The sequence below is a fragment of the Eschrichtius robustus genome, chromosome 2, assembly GCF_028021215.1.
Source record: "Eschrichtius robustus isolate mEscRob2 chromosome 2, mEscRob2.pri, whole genome shotgun sequence".
In the NCBI taxonomy this organism is placed as follows: domain Eukaryota; kingdom Metazoa; phylum Chordata; class Mammalia; order Artiodactyla; family Eschrichtiidae; genus Eschrichtius; species Eschrichtius robustus.
Genome location: NC_090825.1, coordinates 69,422,072 through 69,438,219, shown reverse-complemented (window position 1 = coordinate 69,438,219; position 16,148 = coordinate 69,422,072). Strand labels below are relative to the sequence as shown.

At 39.4% G+C, this 16,148-nt stretch overlaps 1 protein-coding gene across 1 annotated transcript in view; it reads right to left on the bottom strand.

The window, feature by feature from the left end:
• Positions 1-14,860, bottom strand: part of RASA1 (RAS p21 protein activator 1) — a 110,693-nt gene extending 95,833 nt beyond the window's left edge. Inside the window, exon 1 of the mRNA XM_068535615.1 lies at positions 13,735-14,860. Within this exon, the coding sequence (XP_068391716.1) occupies positions 13,735-14,252 (518 nt within the window). The 5' untranslated portion in view covers positions 14,253-14,860. The remainder of the gene's footprint in view (positions 1-13,734) is intronic.
• Between the last annotated feature and the right edge of the window lie 1,288 nt (positions 14,861-16,148).

The window sequence follows — 16,148 nt, the reverse complement described above, 5'->3', positions numbered from 1 at the left end:
TGGGTACAGTTTTAGCTGGGGAAGATGGAAAAGTTCTGGAGAAAGATGGTGATAATGGTTGAACAACAATGTGAATGTACTTTATACTACAGAATTATACACCTAAAAATGGTTAAAATAAGTTTTATGTCATGTATATTTTACCACAATAACAAAAATATTAACACCATCTGAAAAGCTGCCCAATGTATGTAGAAGAAATAGTCAAGAGAACAATATTTACAAAGTAGGAAGGTAAAGGGATCTAAGTGGAAGAATAGTTTCCTCACTTCACTCGAATTGATAAAATGCTTAGACCCATAGACTGTGGCAAATTACATATGTTATTTTAGTATCTACAAAGTGATATATTGAAAAAACACTATAAATACATCAGGATGAAATCCTAACAAATGTTTGAGTAACCCATAGGAAAGCAAGAAAAGAGAAAAAGAGAAATGAGAAAGAGAACAAACAGAAAACAAAAAGTAAAATGGCAGACTTAAGCCCTAAAATACCAATAACTATTTTAAACATAAATATTTAATACACCAAGTAAAGACAGATTAACAACGTGGACTAAAAAAAAAAGACCCAACTATAAGCTCTCTTTAATTAGATCACTTAAAATAAGACACATTGACAGTAAAATGATGGAAAAATGTACATGTAAACAAAATAAAAGCAGGAGTTGCTATATTAATATTAGATAGACTTTAGAGCAAAGACAATTGCTAGAGACAAAAGAAGGACATTAGATAATGATAAAAGGATCTATCCACCAGAAATACATAACAATCCTAAATGTGTACACCCAAACAACAGAGCTCCAAAATACATGAAGCAAAAACTGATAGAGCTGAAAGAAAAAATAGATAAATTCAAAATTACAGTGGGAACTTTAAGACTCCTATCTCAGAAACTCACAGAAATACTAAACAGAAAATGAGGAAAGATTTAAAAGTTCTGAACAAAACAATCAAACAGAAGAATCTAATTGACATATATAGAACATTCCACCAAAGAACAGCCAAATACACATTTTTTTCAAGCATCCATGGGACATTCACCAAGATAGACCATATCCAAATCCTGGACTATAAAACAAACTTCAACAAATTTAACAGTACTGAAATCATAAGGGTATGTTCTCTGACCATAATGGACTCTAATGAGAAATCAATAACAGAAAGACAACTGGTAAATCTTAAAACACTTGGAAATTAAACAACACACTTCTAAATAATTCATGAGTCAAAACGTAAGTCTCAATGTAAAGTTAAAAAAAGAAACACAGAACTGAATGAAAATGAAAAGGCAACATATCAAAAGATGCAGACTATGGCTAAAGAGGTGTTAAGAGGGAAAAGTATAGCATTAAATGCTTACTCTAGGAAACAGGGAAAGTCTCAAATCAATAATCTTAAATTCCTTCCTCAAGAAACTAGAAAAACAGGAACAAAATAAACCCAAAGCAATCAGAAAAAAAGAACAATAAAAATAAGAGCAAAAATCAATGAAATTGAAAACAAGGCCATAAGGAAAAAAAATCAATGAAACAAAAAGCTAACCCTTTGAAAAACTTAATAGAAATGATAACGCTTTAACAAGACTGACAAAACAAAAAAGAGTTAAGATACAAATTCAAGTATCAAGAATAAAAGAGAATATCACTGACTATTCTACAGCCATCAAAAGGGTAACTAGGTAATGACGCAAACAAGTTTACACTGCTAAGTTAGACAAATCAGAAGAAATGAACCCACTTACTACCGAAATCCAACCAAGATAAAATAAATAAGATGTATAACCCTATAACCATTTTAAATGAATTCATAATTTAAAACCTCCAAGAAAAATAAATCCCAAGCTGAGATGTTTTCACTAGAGAATTCTACCAACTATTAATACCAATACTTCACAAACTCTTCCAAAGAACAGAAGAGTAGGGAACATGTCCTACCCCATACTATGAGGCCAGTATTATTCAAATACTGAAACAAGACAAAGATATCACAAGAAAACTACAGACCAATATCTCTCATGAACTTAGACACAAACACTCTCAACACATCAACAACCTGAGTTTCAGCAATGCTTGAAAAACATTATACACCAAAACCTACTGAGATTTATTCCAGGTATGCAAGGCTGGTTCAACATTAAAAGAATCAGTGTAAGCTACCACCTCAACATGCTAAGGAAAAAATCATAGGATCATATAAATTGACCCAGAAAAAAGAATTTGAAAATATCCAGCACCCATTCATGGTAAAAACTTACAGTAAACTAGGAAGAGAGGTGATCAACCTCAACTTGATAAAGAGTATCTATCCACTCTCCCCACAAAACAGCTACAATTAACATCATATTTAATGGTAAAATACATTTAAATGCTTTCCACCTAAGACAAGGAACAAAGCAAGAATGTCTGCTCTCACCACTCTCATTCAATATAGTACTAGAAGTTCTAGCCACTGCAACATGACAAGAAAAAGAAATAAGTCACACAGATCAGAAAGAAAGAAAAAAACGGCCCCTATTTGCAGTTGACATGATTGTCCATGTAGAAAATCCCAAGGAATCTGTAAAAAGTCTCTTAGAACTAAAAGATAAGTTTAGCAAGGTCACAAGATATAAGACCAACATACAAAAATCAATCAGCATTTCTATATACTAACAAGAAACATGATGTGGAAACTTAAAAACATAATAACATTTACAAAACTGTTCCAAATAAAACAAAAAAAATTAAGTACAAATTAAACAATCGGCATACAGGATTGATATACTAAAAATTACAAAATGCTCATTAAAGCAATCAAAGAAGAACTAAATAAATGGAAACATACCATGTCAATATAGTAAAGATGTCAGTTCTCCCAAAACTGATCTATAGGTTTAATGCAATTCCTATGAAAATTTCAACAAAGTTTCTGTAGACATGGACAAGCTTGTTCTAAAATTTATACATAAAGACCCAAGTCTTAGAATAGCTAAAAACATATTGAAAAGTGAATCACTCTACCCAATATTGAGGCTTACTACGTAGCTACGGTTATCAAGAGTGTGATATCAGCAAATGGAGACATACAGACCAAGAGAATACAATAAAGAACACAGAAGTAAACCCACACATATATGCCCAATTAATTTTTTATGAAAGTGCAAAAGCAATTCAATGGAAGAAGGTTATTTGCCTTTTCAACAAATGGTGTTAAAGTAATCGGATATACCTGGGCAAAAATATGAACCTCAATCTAAACCATACCTTTTATAAAAAAGAAATCAAAATGGATCATGGACTTAACTGTAAAACATAAAAATACAAAACTTTTGGAAACAATCATAGGAGAAAATCTTTGTGACCCAGGCTAGGCAAAGAGTTCTCAGACTTGCCTCTAAAAGCACAACCTATAGATGAAAATAGTGATAACTTAAGCCTCATAAAAATTAAAAACTTTTGCTCTGTGAAAGACCCTGTTAAAAGGAGAAAAAGACAAGGTACAGAATAGGAGAAAATATTTGCAAACCACATTATCAGATAAAGGACGAATATTTAGAATACATAAAGAACTCTTAAAACTCAATAATAAACAAACAATCCTATTGGAAAATGGGCAAAAGAGATGAACAGACATTTCACCCAAGAGGATATACAGATAGCAAATTAGCACATAAAAAGTTTCAATATCTTCAATCATTAGGAAAAATGCATATCAAAACCACAATGAAGGCTTCCCTGGTGGCACAGTGGTTGAGAATCTGCCTGCCAATGCAGAGGATACGGGTTCAAGCCCTGGTCTGGGAAGATCCCATATGCCGCGGAGCAACTGGGCCCGTGAGCCACAATTACTGAGCCTGCGCGTCTGGAGCCTGTGCTCCGCAACAAGAGAGGCCACGATAATGAGAGGCCCGCGCACCGCGATGAAGAATGGCCCCCACTTGCCGCAACTAGAGAAAGCCCTCACACAGAAACGAAGACCCAACACAGCCATAAAAATAAATAAATAAATAAACCCAAAGTTTAAAAAAAAAGAAAAATTAAAAAAAAAAAAAAACCACAATGAGATATCACTAGGCATCTATGAGAATTGCTAAAATAAAAAATGGTTAGTAGGGCTTCCCTGGTGGCGCAGTGGTTGAGAATCTGCCTGCCAATGCAGGGGACACAGGTTCGAGCCCTGGTCTGGGAAGATCCCACATGCCGCGGAGCAACTAGGCCCGTGAGCCACAACTACTGAGCCTGCGCGACTGGAGTCTGTGCTCTGCAACAAGAGAGGCCGCAATAGTGAGAGGCCCGCGCACCGCGATGAAGAGTGGACCCCGCTTGCCACAACTAGAGAAAAGCCCTCGCACAGAAACGAAGACCCAACACAGCCAAAAAATAAATAAATAAATAATAAAAGCTTTCATCATATTATAAAAAAAAAAAAAAAAAATGGTTAGTAGTGAGGACGTAGGGAATCAGGATCACTCATGAATTGTTAGTGAGAATGTAAAAGGATACAGCTACTCTAGAAAATAGATCGGCAGTTTCTTATAAAACTCAATATGCAATTACCACACAATCCAGCAGTTGCACTCTTGGACATTTATCTGACAGAAATGAAAACTTATGTTCACACAAAAACATAAACACAAATGTTCATAGCAGCTTTTTTTCATAATAGCTAAAACTGGAACTTACCCAAATGTTCTCTGATGCGTGAATGATTAAACAAACTGTAGTACATCCATACCATGGAATACTACTCAGCAACGAAAAGGTACAAAGTATTGATACAAGCAACAACTTGAATAAATCTTGAGTGAATTGTGTTCAGTGACAAATGCTATTCCAAAAGGTTATATGCTGTATGAACTATTTACAATAGCCAGGACATGGAAGCAACCTAAGTCTCCATCGACAGATGAATGGATAAAGAAGATGTGGCACATATATACAATGGAATATTACTCACCCATAAAAAGAAACGAAATTGAATTATTTGTAGTGAGGTGGATGGACCTAGAGACTGTCATACAGAGTGAAGTCAGTCAGAAGGAGAAAAACAAATACTGTATGCTAACACATATATATATGGAATCTAAAAAAAAAAAAAAATGGTTCTGAAGAACCTAGGGGCAGGACAGGAATAAAGACACAGATGTAGAGAATGGACTTGAGGACACGAGGAGGGGGAAGGGTAAACTGAGACGAAGTGAGAGAGTGGCACTGACATATATACACTACCAAATGTAAAATAGATAGCTAGTGGGAAGCAGCTGCATAGCACAGGGAGATCAGCTCAGTGCTTTGTGACCACCTAGAGGGGTGGGATAGGGAGGGTGGGAGGGAGACGCAAGAGGGAGGGGATATGGGGATATATGTATACGTATAGCTGATTCACTTTGTTACACAGCAACTAACACAACAATGTAAAGCAATTATACTCCAGTAAAGATGGTGACCAAAAAAAAAAAAAAAAGGTTACAAGCTGTATGAGTCCATTTATATAATCTTTTGGAAATGACAAAATGAAGAACAGATTAGTGGTTGCCAGGGGTTAAAGATGGAGAAAGGTGGGTTTAGTTATAAAAGGACAACATGAGGGATCCTGGGGATAATGAAATTGTTCTGTATCTTTACTGTGGTGATGATTACACAAATCTACCCATGTGATAAAACTGCATAGATTTAAATAAACACCCCCCCCCCACACACACACACACAGTGTATGTAGAACTGGTGAAATCTGAATAAATGAACTATATCAATGAAATTGATTCCTAGTTGTGATATCACCAGATATTGCCATATATCTGGAAAAATAGGTGAAGGAAACATCTCTGTATTATTTCTTAACAACTAAACATGAATCTACAATTACCTCAAAATAAGAAGTTTAATTGGAAAATCTGAGAGATAGATCAATATTTAGGTAGATAGACATGGATGGAAGAGAGGTATGGTTCTACTATTACACAAGTATCTTAACTGTGAACCCAGTGTAGTGGGCTATACCTACAAAGAAGACTTAAAAGAACTGAGACAGACCTCTAATTCTTTCCCTTAGCTAGAGACAGATACATAAGAGAAAGGAATGTTAAAAGTAACACTGAATGTTAACAACAATGAACACAGAGTGAATACAGAAAATCTGCTGGAGTAATGTCTCTCCCATAGGTTGTCTACAGCTACCACCCACGGTCTTGTGTAGGATCTTTTCACACTATAATAATCAGACATGCATTTAAATGTTTTCCATCTTTCAACACAAGTATAGCCAAAAGAGGAGATGTTAAGTCACGAACTCATGAAGAATGAAGCTAAAGTATAAGGAAAGTTTTTCTTTCCTACAGTGAAAAACAGGAAATAAAAGAATGAAGACCCTGTTTCTCAAGTAGTAAATGAGCATTTAATCTGCTCCAAATCCTCCAAAGCCATTTTTAAAGATGCAGGTTTATGCAGTGTATCAGTCAGCTCAGGATATCATAACAAAATTCCATATACTAGATGGCTTAAACAACAGAAATTTATTTTCTCACAGTTCTGGAGGCTGAGTCCAAGATTAAGGTGCCAACAGAGTTGGTTTCTAAGTGAGGCATCTCTCCTTGGCTTATAGATAGCCACCTTCTCACCGTGAACTCATATGGCCTCTTCTCTGTGCACATGTGCTCCCATTTGTCTCCTCCTCTTCATATGAGAACACCAGTCCTATAGAATTATGGATCCACCTTTATGACCTCATTTAACCTTAATTACCACCTTAAAGGTCCTAACTCCATACACCGTCACACTGGGGGTTAGGGTTTCAACCTATGAATTTTGGAGAGATATAATTCAGTCCATAATACCCAATGACTAGCCAGTCCTGGAGTATATTAAGGTTTGTATGGGTGCACGTATATATGTGTGTATTATATGCACTGGAATGGAACAAGCAGAGTATTTGCATTAGAATTCCAGTTCTACCAGTTTTCTCAACAAAAAAAAATGTGGATAATATCTATTCTCACTGTATAGTTATGAGAATTAAATGAGATAACCTATGTAAAGTGCCTAGAATATAGTAAATGATTACTCAGTAATGGGCCTCTGCCTTTCCACTTCCTCCCCTCGCAAAAATTAATTAAATATTACCCAAATCTAAACATATCTGAAAAATCATGGGAACTGGATTCTGTCCCAGATCCACCTAGCTATCTGACCTTAAGCAAGCCACTCTACCTGAGTCTGCTTCTGCAATGGTCAATGAAATAGTTTCCTCTTTCACTGAAATACTATGTATCTATGCATATCACTCTCCTGATTACACAGTAGTCTTCTCTTATCCTCAGGGGATACATTCCAAGACTCCCAGGCATGCCTGAAACCTCAAATTAGTACCGAATCCCATACATACTCTATTTTTCCCATATATAGATACCTATTTATAAATTAGGTACAGTAAGAGATTAACAACAATAACAATAACATTTATTATATGTTCTATAATAAAATAGAACAATTATAACGATATACTGTAATAAACATTAAGTGAATGTAGTCTCTCTCAAGATATCTTTCTGTAAAATGTAACGCCTTTTCCATCTCAACTAAGCACTATCACACACTGTGGTCATAACTTTTGCAGGTTTGAGGTGCAACAGCAAAACTATCATGAATTTCTTTTTCCTTCACAATTTCACAGATAGAAGATTCGTTCTTACTGTAGATCTTAGTAATCTCCGCATATGATTTTTTTCATCCCCTATTAAGTAGGAAACTTTCACCTTTTCACTTAAAGTAAGCACTTTACAGCTTCTCTGGAATATCTGAATTGCCAACATCACTACTCTTGCGCTTTGAGGCCATTATTAAGTAAAATAAGACTTACTTGAACACAAGCACTGTGATAGTGCAACAGTCAATCTGACGACCAAGGTAGGACCACTAAGTGACGGCAGGATACGTTGGACAAAGGTATGATTCATGTCTGGGCAGGATGAAGCAGGATTTCATCACACTACTCTGAAAGGTGTACAGTTCTTAAAACTCATGAATTGCTTATTTCTGGAATGTCCCGCTTAATATTTTTGAGCCATGGTCAACCAAGAGCAACTGAAATCGTGGAAAGTGAAGCCGTGGATAAGGGCGGACTACTATAACATCAAATACTGATGCTACAAAAGCTAATCAAACTTTCGATAAAACTTTAGTGAAAGAGAATTACAGTAGTAAATTTCAAAATCACTTTCATACACTCTCATTCTTTCATCTCTTCCAAAACTATCCTCTAATTTGAAAAATTAGTACAATGTGTCCGTAGATTAATTTTATCATCTAATTTCTATATCATTAATGCCTTATTGTCCAGCTACATTGTACTTTCTTTTATATTTCTTTCTGTCCCCCCCCCCAATGTTCATTGTTTTACTCACAAAATCATGTAATCACTGGAACACCTAAAAGCATACCCCAAATCCCACTGAGATGTGATTAGACATATGGAGAAGTTATCCATAAATTTCACCTGATAACAACTATTTTTTATTTAGCCCACAGCTGAAATGTACTGCAGGTGATTTCAAGATAACACACCTACCATACATACATATGCATATTCAAACAATGAGCCATAACCAACATCCATATTCAGTATCTTTGGTTTAAAATTAAGATAATGGTGGTCAGAAGCAAAATATATTGTGGGGATATTTGGACCATTCGATGAAAGACAATTTACCATGTAGACCCTAAGGGAAAAACTTCAAAGTACTTGCCCTTTCTCCCACGCTCTCCTTAACCATTAGTATTCTAATATTATTTAATATTTGCTTGTAAATGAATAATACATGCAGTAGGCAGTTACTCTGATGCCCCCAAGAAATCTCACCTTCCAGTATTGGTGCCCTTTTATAGCCCACTCCCACACTAAATCTAGACAGACTCACATGATTAGCATTGGCCATTTGAACGTTAGCAAACATGAAGAACAGAGAGGCTTAATAAGTGTTGGCATGGTGAGGCCTGACCTCTGGGAATGCTCCTCAATGGAACCCATCTACCATGCTGTGGAGAAGTTCAAGCTAATGAAATGAAGAGGTTGGTGTGGGGGGAGACATGGACACAGATACACACATACACATACAGATGCCCAGCTATCCACCAGCTGTTCCAGCCATCCCAGCTGAGGTACCAGACTTATGAGTTAAAAAGCTACCTTGGACATTATAGCCAACAGGTGACACATGGAGCAGTCCTCAACAAGCCCTGCCCAAATTTTAGAATCAAGAGCAAATAAATGTTTCAGCAACTAAGTTTTGCAGTGAAGCAATAGGCAACTACAACAACACATGGAAACCAATTAGAACAGTTCCTGTTAGGTAGTAAGCAACCAAGAAATGTCATCAGTAATACCTGACAATAATCGCTCTAAGTTCCATCACCTGCCCCCACCGAGGTACTGTTTGGAGTGTATCTGAGCTGCTTTTAAAGGCATTCATTCTCTCATTTCCCTAACGGCTAGTAAAGAGATAGGGAGCAAAGCAACCAAAAGACCTCTTTATCTTCCCCTTCTTCTTCCTAATTTACCCCTGTCAGGTTTTTTTGTTGCTGTTGTTTTGGCTTTTGGGTCTTTTTTTTGGCTCTGTCAATAATGTTTGCCTGGTTTCCCTAGAGTGGCTAATCAATGATCCAAACCAATTCAAGCCTTTGGTAGTGCTGTGTATTCTCAGTAACTATAGGCGCCCCCTTCAACCTACCCCAGACCACAGGTAAGTAACTAAGAGTTCAGTAGGACCGACTCCTCACTAAAGGTCAGAAGTTTATACACATTAATTCGGAATTCTTTTTTACCTGACAGAATCTTTAGGCAAAGGGCATAGGAACCAATTACCTCTTGTTCAGAATAAATTAAGCCACATTGAAAACATACCTGCTACTTTTCCTCTAAGACTTTACTGGTCCTAATTATATAAATATCTTATTCTTTTAACCCCCATGACCCTTTGCTCATACTTCACTCATGAGATTTATCTTAAGCTAGCCTGAATGACAGTAATTGGTTACTTAACTTTCTACTAGATCGAAAACTCTCCTGGAAGAGAGACTCATTAAGAAAAGGGGTATCTTACTCATTGTTGTATCCCTTAAATTAAGCTCCTACTACATTGCTCTACTACTCATATAGCAAAAATATCTGGTCCTGGTCAGAAACCACTTTGTCCATAACTAATCTCTTCAATTCTCACCCCCATTTTTATTAAGAAATAATGACTCACCCAGAGTTACAATGCAATCGGTGACAAAGTTAATGAATGCTACATGTCTTAGTACTAACATTTAACAATTATCTGACTTAAGAATGATTTTATTTTTGTAGAAACAGTAAGATGACTCTTAAGGAAAAGAAAGGTATTATTTACATTCCTTATGTCTTTTTTCTTCAACTTTCAGGCTTGAGAAAGCCTGCGTTTTAGTTAGGCCAGATGCCAGGCAAATAACATCAAAGGCAAAGCAGGCCTGGTAGAAACCACAGCTAACTGTAGAGCTCAGAAGTCACCTAAATGGGGCCATCATTACTCGGCTCCAGAAATCTACTCTCAAGCAGGAACGGCAACCAGGTGGAGCCAACTCCTGTGATTTCTCAAAGGATGCTAGTAATCGAGACTTCTTAAACATGAGCTTTTCCTATTTTTAAATGGTGGCAAGTAATCACTAAATGCTCCAAAAACACTACGAGCAAGCAATATATATCTGTCAGGTGGATTCAGCCCAAGAGCCTCCTGCTACTGCAGGCTCATAGTTAAAACTCTCTATACATAACTGATGGTGGACTAAGGGAACTATTCTCCTTTCTTATCACCCCTCACCCCTGGGGAAAAGAGAAAGAAATAACAAGGACCACGAAAAGCAGCTACATAATACAGGGAGTACCAGTGACAAACTCCTTTAACTTTTCTCTCTCTTGAAAAAAAATTTGTTAGCAGCTTTAGATACAGAACCTTTTATAGCATAAAAATATATGGGGAGAATTTTTTTTCTTTTTAAAATTTTTTCCTCAAAATGTGCAAAAAAAAAAAGAATATTCAAATACATGTAATAGTTCCAATTATACAAACTTTTCTGGCCTTAACCCAACTAATGAAAATGCTCAGTAATAAACATGAGACTAATGATTCATCATGCACACAGAAAAACAAGGTACAAAATATTAATAGTGTTATTATATTTGCACTGGTCTATCTACATATTGTCACTTGACTCCCTTGTGACCAACAGCACTGAACCAGCGGGACACATGGTTGAACTCCATGACCAGGGAACCCTGGTCTATCTAACAAACCACTGTGGACTCGATCCTATGACCTGAACCTCCTTAATATCATGCTATCAATAACTAAGGTGACCAGTCACTAGTAATCATATATTAATCCAAAAGCATTTCTTCAATACTTTATGAAAGATTTGACATTATCTAACAAAGTCGTTAAGGCTTTTCATTTAAAAATAGGAATTTATAGAAAACACTTGAATTCCATCTCTAAACCTGCTTAGCCTGCTAGAAGCCTTTATGAATTTAAAATAAAATTTTTGATATAATCAATCATGGTAGACAGGCCTTCGGAGTTCAAAACATTCTCTCAAATAGCTATTAGTAAGGGAGTTCCTATAGCAATAGAATTGGTCGTCAACTTAATGACAATAAAATTATATATTATTATTTGGGGAGACTACTAATTTATTGAATACTTACTATGTGCCAGGTACTGTGCTGAATATGTTCAGGGGATTCTCATTAACCTTAAAAACGACCATATGAGGGAGACACCATTATTGTCCCCATTTTACAGATGGGGAAACTGACCTTTCCAAGATCACACAGCTAGTAAGTAGCAGAGTCAGGATTCCAACCCAAATCTTGTCTAACTTCAGAATTTGCACGCTTAACCACTACACTGTATTGCCTCCAGTGACTCTGGGTTGATATCTAAGATAAAGAAAAGAGGGGAAATTTGTACTTCTCAGTGGCAAATTTAAAAAACATACTAGAAATGGAGGATACCTTTTAGAACAGGTACAATTCTCATATACACAGTCACACAAATAATATTTTTATTCCCAAATACAAACAATAACGATGAAAATCTCACAATGGACTTCTCAGAAACATAATTTTTCCTATATACTCACTCATGTTTATTATTAAAAATTTAATGGGAACACTATGTGTTTTCTGCTCAATTCTGCCATGAACCTAAAACTGCTCTACAAAATAAATTCTATCTTTAAAAATATTTAAAACTGCAATATACTAAATATGCCTAATTCAATTTAGTTAATAACTGGCATAAGACTATATTCTTTCATAATTAAAAGTTGCACTTTATCATAACCACAGGACCCTTAAGTGACTTTTTCAAAAAGGCTTGAAGGTGTGTCAACAGTGCAGTATATTTAAAATTTTTAACACTCTCAGAACACCTTCAGAAAAGTCTGCAGTACACAAATGTGAAATGATAAGTTGGTATAAAATCAGACCAAAAAATTGAACTCACAATGAATAATACAAAAGGAATACAACACCCCTATACCATGGCTGACCTAAGTAAGACTAACTTTACTTTTCCATCAAAAGATGTAGCCTTAAGTCAAAAATGTCCTAGTTCATTAAGTCCTTTCTAAATCTTCCAAAGAAGATTATCAAAAAAACAAAAAACAAACAAACAAACAAAAAACCCACGAAAAAACAAAAAAACCTGCAATTGTCTAGATTGATTGTCAACACAGAAACCAAATCTTTCTTCTTCTGATACTCACCAAGGTTGTCAAAATTCTAAAGGAAAATTAAGACAGATATGAGGGATCTATAAAGCAAGTTTTACCTACTATTCCCATCAACATTTTCCTCTCATCAAGGTCCAGCTTTATAAATACATACCTAAGTTCACGTATGAAGAGAACAAGGGGGAGGTACTATATATAGAAGTCATTTGTCATATATATTCCGCAGTAGACTGTCAAAATTAATTTTCAAATAGAATACTGTATTTGCCACCAACAAAGTGTTGAAGGGAAGCACACTATTAATTTTGTTTTGCTCCAATATTGTGCTTAGAAAGCTTCAACTTATAGAAGAATTACACTAACATTAATAAATGGGAATTCTACGGCACAAGTTACAAATATTGTTGGAGTATGAGCCCTTAACCACACCTGTAATTAACAGAACTCCTTTCCTTTCTCGCTGACCCACGTTTTCAAAAGTGATCCAAAGACTTTCCTGCACCGCAATGCTTTCAACAGGCAGAAGCTGGGATTTGCGGTGCAACAAAAACAAAGCATTCTGACCAATGCATGTTTCGAATGATATTAACACAATATTCATTTAAATGCTTGTATTCCAAGCTTCTCACTAGTCATCTAGCTTCAACAGGGAACACAACCAGGTTAAAACAGACTACGACTGCCTTGGTAGCTGCAAGCTCAGCTGAATCCCAGGACGCCACCTCAATTTGGAAGGGGCAGAACCATATCCGGTTCTCACTGGATACACATTTTCCCATGCTTCCCATCTTTAAAACTTTACATCTTCCCAGAGGACCAATAAATATACCAAGCCGCCAGGGAGTGTGCCTGTAGGGAAGATGAGTGATCAAATTAAATCCCTATGCACAGAACCATAAGCTTCAAAACTTTTCACAACGAGTAACAGCTGAAAGAACGAGGCATGTTTTCCCACTTCTTTCCAGGAGTCAGCTTCCCCCAAAACACCGGTCTTGACTTACTGGTTAGTTGGCGGAGCGGTCAGCGGGATGGCCACCTCTTCCTCCTCGTATTCTGGTCCATCCAGAGAGTCACCTTCGTCCACTGTTCCCAGGCCCGCGCCCAAAGGGGGCAGCTGAGGAGGAGGCGGCAAAGGAGGGAATCCGCCGCCCGCCCCGAAGGTCTCAGCAGGCAACGAAGTGGTCCCCTTGGTGAGAGCCATCTCCCCGCCAGGTCCGGCGGCGGCAGCACCAGCCACGCCAGCAGCAGCACCTCCCCCTGACAGTCCGGCTCCCCCCAGTGCCCCCGCCACAGACCCGGGTCCCAGGAACCCTGACCCCAAAGCGGCTCCGCCACCCAGAGTCCCGGCCACTCCAGCCTCCGCCAGCCCAGGAAAGGGGGCGGCTGCCACAGGCAGGGCGGCGGGTATCTTCACCCGACACACTGCCGGATAGGCACTGGAGCCCGCGGCCCCGCCGCCTCCTGCTGCCCCGGCGGTGACCGGGCCGCCCTCCTCACTGCCGGCCTCGGCCGCCATCATGTTGAAGCCCGCTCTACTCTGCCCTACCCTGCCCGCCCGGGAGCCCCGGGGGCCACCAGGCCCGGGCTCCGAGCCGCCCCACCCAGGCGCGTCCCCTCTTCAGCTCCCCAGGCGGAGGAAACAACAACAAAAGGAGAGAGCCCGCCGCCGCGCCCCCTCTTCGGGCCACAGCCCAGGCTCGGGAGCTACCCGGGTTACGGGAAGAGAAGTGGGCAAAAAACCCAACGCCTGCACAAACGCCGCCCAAATCTTCACCTTACACACCCACACTCACGCACACACACATGCACAGAAGCGAAAAACTTCCTGACTGCACTCAAGAGGAAGGGAAGCACAGGGGAAGCGGCTGGGGCGGCTGCTGCTCCTTCAGCCACCGCCACGGCCGCCGCCGCCACCGCTTCTTCACCACCCCAGTTCCGGCCACCCCCACCGCAGCCACCGCCGGTGCCGCTGCTGGGGCTGGGGCCACTGCAGCCGCTTCATCCTCCACCGGGCTGAGACGCGAGGGGTGGGGAGAAAAGAGGAAGGGGGGCGGGGTAGTGGGGAAACGGACTGAACTGCTCCCAACCTGGAGCGCTCAGTGAAATCGACGAGAGAGAAAGGAAGGCGGGGCACGGGAGGAGGAGCAGAGGGAAGGAAGGGCGGGGGAGGAGGACGGAGAGGGCAGCTTCTGCGCAGGCGCCTTCCCGGCGCGGGGGTTGGGGGGGGCTGGGCCTGGAGAAGGAAAAGGAAGAGTCGGGAAGGAAGGAAGCGGCGGGGACGCGCGGTGCGCGGCCGCGCTCCCTGTCCCGCTCCGGGTGGAGCGCGTGGCGGCGTGGCCGCATCTCTCGCGCTCCGGCCTCCCTGGGCTTTGTTTGAAGGGCCGGTGAGGCGGAGGAAGGGAGGAGTGGGTCCAGAGCACGCGGCCGCTCAGCGCGGTGAAAACAGGAGAGACGGGAGAGACGGGAGAGACGGGAGAGACAAGGAGGGGTTGAAGAGGGAGGACCGGCGAGAGGGAAAGGAAGATGCCGCGAAGCCAGTTCCTTGCTTCCTGACCGGTGGAACAAACACCCGTGGCCGGCGGCGCAGAAACCAGACATTCAAGGCCCTCGGAGGTGGGGGGTTGGAGAGGGCGGCCCGCTTGGAAGGTCGAGACCGTACTGTTACTGTTTCCTTTTTCTTTTCATAGTATAAATTACTATATGACTCTTACAAGCTAAAAAATAAAATGAAATTTTAAAAACTAGGTTCTGAAACTCAAAGAAAGCGAAATGGATAATGGGGGCCATATGGGGAGGGCTAAGAATTTTAGTAGAAATAGTGGTTGTTTGAAGTCAGATTTCTACCACCATACACGTTTTGTTTCATTCTCCCACTCTCCCCCTCTATGCCCTTTCTCTTTTTCTTTCTCCCTTTCACACACACTACCTTGCCATTGCAAGTCTGTTGGGTAGCTAATAAGGTGTGGAGAGGAGAGGTGCCCCAGACATCACTAATCAACGCGCTTTTGTCCTCGTTTGTGTGCAAAACACGGCAGGGCACACTCCACGATGTACATGTGAATGCACAGAGCACTTTCAACTGGCAGATGTCAAGAAGGTCCCAAAGTGTCAGTTACAATTATGTATGGTTTCAAAAATTATCAATAAACTGAAATTTCACTCAATATAGCCGAAGAGAATGGTTTTTGTTTTGTCTTTTCTACTGGAATATGTATAAACATAGGTGGAGGAATCATTCCCATTTTTTGAAATTCCAGTATCTGTGATTTGCCCTTTTGGATTCATATATTATTCTTATATTTTGCATTCTCCCAGGAGGAATCCCACATTAAATACCATTAAATATTGATCTTTGAGATCAATATTTTCTCTGCTAAGGATAGTCAAACCAACAAGAAGCACATTAAGGATGCGA